Source organism: Lycium barbarum, chromosome 5, assembly GCF_019175385.1.
Source record: "Lycium barbarum isolate Lr01 chromosome 5, ASM1917538v2, whole genome shotgun sequence".
Classification (NCBI taxonomy): Eukaryota; Viridiplantae; Streptophyta; class Magnoliopsida; order Solanales; family Solanaceae; genus Lycium; species Lycium barbarum.
In genome coordinates, this window is record NC_083341.1 from 133,064,629 (window position 1) to 133,071,085 (window position 6,457).

The 6,457-nt window shown below is 35.1% G+C and overlaps 1 protein-coding gene across 1 annotated transcript; it reads right to left on the reverse strand.

The window, feature by feature from the left end:
• Positions 1 to 1,355: 1,355 nt before the first annotated feature.
• LOC132641635 (beta-glucuronosyltransferase GlcAT14B) lies at positions 1,356 to 6,068 on the reverse strand. Its single transcript, XM_060358683.1, has 4 exons — positions 5,065 to 6,068; positions 2,561 to 2,636; positions 2,345 to 2,460; positions 1,356 to 2,246 (listed from the first exon to the last, which is right to left on the reverse strand). The coding sequence occupies exons 1-4, from the start codon at positions 5,564 to 5,566 to the stop codon at positions 1,732 to 1,734; spliced, it is 1,209 nt and encodes a 402-aa protein (XP_060214666.1). The 5' UTR covers positions 5,567 to 6,068; the 3' UTR covers positions 1,356 to 1,731.
• Positions 6,069 to 6,457: the final 389 nt, after the last annotated feature.

A 6,457-nucleotide genomic window follows, 5' to 3' on the forward strand; every position in this document is an offset into this window, starting at 1 on the left:
ATTTTATAACACACTAATTTGTGTACATCTCTATTATTTTTTAAAACCGTAACCAATTATATACCATCGTTATTATATTACTTGTCGTTCGTGCTTTTGCGTGCATGCAATCTGCAACAATTGATTTACATGATTTACATGAAACTTAGAGGGCGTTTGGCCATAAGAAATATTCTCTTTATTTCGGAAATTCTTTTCACATTTTTCACTTTTCAGCGTTTGGCCATAAGAATTCCGAATACAACTTGAAGTTGTATTCCGGAATTCCAAAAACAAAAACTTGTTTTTAAAAAAAAAATCACTTTTTTTCACTTTTTTACAATTACATTTCAACAAAAACTACAATTTCAAAAACTATGGCCAAACACAACTCCAACTCCAAAATTCCAAAAAAAATCGACAAACGGGCTCTTGGTAGAATTGCCACCTAATAAGAAACTTATTAGGCATAAATCGGTTTAAAAAAAATCAAATGGTTAGACTTTCTCTTTTATAATCGAGAAATCTCAAGGACCAATGACGCGGATTTAAAACTCGATACATCTTGAACCCTCTCCTTTACCCTTCTCCACTAGAATAGCAATTTTTTGTCTGCGGCTAAACCGCAATATACATCAATCTCATAGAATGTTGTGCTCTTACCATTAGACCAAAACCCCGGAAACCAAAGTTAGAGTTGTAACGAGGAAATAACATACAAATGCATGATTTTGACTATATTCAGACCTTTTTTGCTCGTAGTAATGACTAATATCAAATTCATAATTGTTATAGTTAGATAAAAGATCATAGCCGCTTTCCAGCAGCATATCAACACAATGTTCTTGATCATGAATAGAACACTCAATTCAAATTCAAAGAGTTAACCAAAAGCCTGCTGAAAAACTCCAAGTGACTAACTTTCCGATAACCGTGTATTCAGCCAGTTTGTGCACACCTCGACTAATTACACGAGATACCTGCAATCTCTCACCAGCACATGTACTGCGTAAGTCTACTACCTTTGAGAGGCGGACAGAGTAAGGTGTACTTCTGAAACTCACTTCCATAGAGAAACAAGTTTGTTGATTTCACATGGCTAACAACAATACTTGTAATCCTACCAATCTATTGTTGATAGCTTAATTGTGTAAAAACTAATACAACTCGCAATATGTCTATTCACTATTGATACGCGTATAGAGCTTCTATCGACCAAGAAAAGGAGCTACAACAGCAGCAGTATCATTTATAACCAACATCAAAGCTCGAAGATTCAAGAGTAGTACTTGGATAGCATTTGTACTAGACTTCTAAATATAGCATAGATACCAAAACTTAAAACAAGGAAAATGTCCAGTGACTTGGTCAACAGATATCTCAATAATGGATCTAATTAAACTGCATGTAACACAATGTCAAATTATGATAAAACTTAGAAGGTATACATACTAGACGTGAAAACTCATAAATAACTTAAACTGAGAAAAAAAAATATAGGCATGGTACAGTGGAGAGATTCCTCTTATTGTTGGGAGACAATATATGGTGGCTCTACTTAAGTTGTCCGAAGGCCACAGCCCAATCCAAAACTCGGAAAGAGCCTGTCAATGCTTCTTCCAACTTGCAATCTCAAAATGAACACCGAAGAAGCGCATAACGAAGAACATATCTCCCAAAAAAGAATTGTGGACCGAAAATGCATCTAAGCCGAAAGTACGCAAGCCTGGTCGTCAACTCGTACTTTGCTCGTCATCTGCATTGATTTGATTGTGAGCTCAAATCTTGAAGGAGTCTTTGTACAGAATCACCTAATGTTTTCACTTGAGGTCCGGGTTTCAACATGTTGACATCGCCCCATTGGGAACAAGGATCCATCCTCCAACTCTTCCGACCGGTGCACCATGCACCCGGGGTCACTCTATTCTGGCTGCGCTTAAGGATATTCTGATCGATCATGTCAAGTACCGCCTCGTCTTTATTAAACTGTCTAGCAAATGCAGCTCCGCTTTGCGCCATCAGATCATAATCCGAAGTGTTAAGGAAAAGCGGCTCCATCTTAGGGGGGTTATCCCAGACCATATATCTCATGTCACGATTAACCGTCGTATTCTTAAACTCTGGCGAATTGCAAACAACGGAATGGAAATAGACTTCTTGTGACAACACTGCATTAGTAAAATACATTAGAAGGGTTCTAGGAAGGTTGTCCCATCCGAAAACACAGAACTCGAGAAACGGTCGGCTCAAGACAACCCAAGGAGAGCCTGCATATTGAAATTTTAAGAACCACAGTCAGTCATCAATTTTTGAAAAAATATGTAATCCGGTAAGTCCATCAGAATGCAGTGTGAAGAACTCTTACCAGTAAAAACTTTGAAAGCCTCAGGCAGTGGCCGCTTTTCGGTGGCATAAAAGATTTGCGTATTTCGTGCTAGGTAAAGCCCTGGATCAACTACAATGGGCTTTACGCGTTGACCCCTAAAAAATTCGATTAGACAAAAGAAATATTCAAGTTTTTGGACATATAAATATGTGTTAATAACCAAAAAGAAGAAAACGAAAACAAGATTTGGCCTACTCTTTCCATCCAAGGTCGCTGGTGTGGTCGATGAAATTTAGGTCTCTACTAACAGATGAGAGGACATGAGATAAATCTGAAAGCAGAGTAAAAATCACGTCACAGACAGAAAAATGAGCAAGGGAGTCAATTCACAGATATTATGTATTTATTATGAAAACAAGCAGGACCTAGTATCAACATTTGTGAACATGCCAAATTTTTGATTAAACATGGAAGTGGAGGTCTTGTGCCCTCAATGGTTCAACGTTCATCAAGGAAATATCTGATGGAGACCAAAAGTGCTCACTTTTGGCAAACTTAATGGATCAAAACTGCTCCAGGTGATACCTAAGGGACTTTTTTGAACCTACTGCCAAAGATAAAGGATCATTTTTGTCATTTCCTAGATAATTCTATAAATTCTTAAACTTATAATATAACTATCCACTGTGCCCTTCCCCTCCCACCAAAAATGAGGAGGAATTATCGTTTTATCCCCTTCTAATATAAATAGTTTAGGAAAACAGAGGAAAACTCATTTCTTTCCCTTCTCTTTCAATCAATCTATCAATCAATTAAAACTCAAGCCCAAACATAGTTGGAAATAGATGGTGTTTACTGTTTTTCATCTTATTTTCTAGGATAACTCCACCAAAATGTAGATGGAAAATTTTCTTAATCTCTTACTCCTATAATAGTGAGATCATTAATGGCAAGACAATTACGTGTAAATAACTATCAAACATTCAATAGATTTCCCACTAAATTCATCATGATGTAGATTGCAAGCAAACTTTCCTTTCTTGCTTTTACAGTTCATTAAGCAATAACTATAAAGCTAAACTTATTTTCGTCAACAAAAGTTGTTGGGCGTGATTCTTGTTTCCAAAGGTTATGATTTTCTTCCCAAAATTTCGCAATCTATAAAAGAACAATAGCCTGAACCAACCCAACTAGTCTTATGTACTTGGCAGGTCTTTTGACCTGGAATTATGATACTAAAACTAAAGCTACTTGAAGAACCTATATCTACTAGTTATCTGGAAATTTCCTTTTCTGCACATGGCTTCGACAATTGAGTGCAATCCACGCATTTAAATTGATACAACTAACAAAAGAAAATTCTCATCACATGGAAAAAATCTACCACCACATTTTAGCAAATAAGCAGGACATGATAAACGTTTACATCTGTTGTGCCCACAAGAGGCAGGGGAGGATTTAGAAGCTCATTTACAGGTTCATAGGAACCCATAAACTTCAAATCATGAATCCGCCTCTGCCAAGAGGTAGTGAAAGAACAAATTGCCCTTTAGCATAGTTTAGATAGCTCTAATATAAAGATAATAGTCAGCAAATAAGTTGGGAGGCTAGATGTTCACACAGTTGGATCAAATAAACTCAAGCAGAATTATTGTTTTCAAGGGGGAGAATGGTCGTGTCATATAGGTCAAAACGGTACCTGACACTCTTGCTGCAAATGAACTGGTCTTTTAAAACGCTATTCAGATTATAGGTCAATCAATTACTGTGTCATCTTAAATTGAGTGACCTCAACGTATCAATCTCTCTTTAGAGGAGTAGAACTACAAGCAGACACACGGGAAACATAACCTATGTTGCTCGGACTCTACAACTATGTTGTCATACCCATGTCGGAACCTCCATAAATGAACTATTTTTGGAGGATCTGACACGCACCCCCAACATTTTTGAAGAGTCTGGGCAACATAGAACACAACCAAATTATCTGACTAGTTATTTATTTCCATAAAAGAACATTAAACTATCACATATCACAAGACTGAGAACTGCCACATAATTACCCGGACAAAAAATAATAGTCATATCTTTCTGACTTTATTCACCAATCATATACCATAACATACACTTGGCAACAAATTTCTAAACTTAGACACTAATCCAGTAGGCGATACGGTATTAGTCAATAGTACAACAAAGAGAGATCCAAAAATCTAAATTCTGATCCTCACATACAGCTCATAGCCAAAACTTAACTCATCCAGAGAAAAAAAATTGAAACTTTAAGCAAATCAAACTCCCAAAATTCAAAACCAGTGAATTTTTTTAGCACTTATGAGCTTCTACCTTATCAATTAATCACTCAGAAGCTATCATATCCAATAAAATAAACTTAATTATGAACAAAACCAATTCAGCAGAAACAATAACTTAAGATCTATGTAATTAACGGATAATCAAAGGCAGTTAAATTTCTAAACTGAAACACTAATCCAGCAGGCAATACAAGTATTAGTCAATAGAATTGAGATCCAAAAATCAAGATTTCAATCCTCAGTTACCTCATATACAGCTAATATCCAAAACTTAACTCATCCACAGAAAAAAAAAAATTGAATCTTTAAGCAAAACTAAATCCCATAATTCAAAACCCATGAATCTTTTTAGCAATTATGACATTCTACTTTATCAATTAGTCTCAATTATGAACAAAACCAACAAAACAATAACCAATTCATCTGAAGCAAAGCAAAACTTACCATCTTGAGTAATTAAAGGATAATCATTGGCACTTAAATTAACAAACCAATCCCATCCACCATCTACTTTCAACAAAATGGATACCGCCCTTAGCATAGCCGCTATATTAGTCGACCCCATATAAGTAACTGGATCAGGCTTTCCAATCACATCAACATTCCCAAAAGCCTGAATTACTGGCACAGATTTCACTAACATCCCAAGTTTCCTCCTTTCTTTATCACTACCATCAACACCAATGTGTAACAAATACCTATTCCTAGGATGATACACAGCTAACAACAGTCTAAAAATCCTGTCACTATCACCTCCACCACCTGATATATAGTATGCAAATGCAGGAGGATGGCCCGGCCCGTGATTTACGGGCGTGGCAAACCTCCTGTGTGATGAAAATGCATAGTATGATGAACTAAAACCTGAAATGGAAGATAAAAATATGAGTAATGATACAAATGCTGCACAAAATAGTGCATATAACCATTTTTTCTCAGCTCCCATCTTAATCTTGAAACATGGATGGAAAAAATTGGGAAACTTTCAGAATTTTATAAATATTTACAAAATTCTGATCTGGGGTTGGATTTTTTTGTGAAAAAAATGATTTCTTGGTATTAATGAGTTAAAGAATCTTTAACTAAAAATGGGTTCTTTCACAAAAAAAAAAAAAAAAAAATGCAAGAATTTTTCAATCTCAAAATGGGGTTTTTGAGATCTTCTACACTTCTCTTCGACAAATAGTAAATCAAGAAAGCTTTCTTGAAATTCCCTTTTCAAAATAGTAAATCAGGGAATTTTTTGACACTAATTTCCTAATTATGACAAAATCTTGAAAGTATGGGAATCTTGATTTAGGGTTAGGGTTTGAAACAGGTGGGGTATATAGAGTGGTTAAAAGAAGATGAAAAACAAAGCAAAGAAGATTCAGAAATGCAAGCAAAGTTTCTCTTTTTCTAGTAAATTTTCTTTCACGAAATTGATATGAAAAAAAAAAACAATATTTTTTATCTACCATTAGCTAAGCAAAATAAAAATGAGTATTGCTCCCTCCATATTAGTTGTCCACATTACTAAATATATTCGTATCAAATTACTTGTCCATTTATAAAATTAAAATAAGAATTAATTACTAAAATTTATCTATTTTAACCTTAGTATTAAATACTTTTGAAAATAATTCATATTAATTAGAATATAATTTGTTGGAGAGATAGGATAGATGTATTTTTACTTATATATGAGACAGTACTATTTGTTAAAAGGGAGATTTGTTGTATTTTACGCTCGTCTGGAGAGCGTGGGAACACGATAAGGACTATAGAGAAGGGCTGTGTTGATGACGTGCTTAGGTAGAGCGTGGGGGTGACAAATCTCAGACATTTACCATTATTG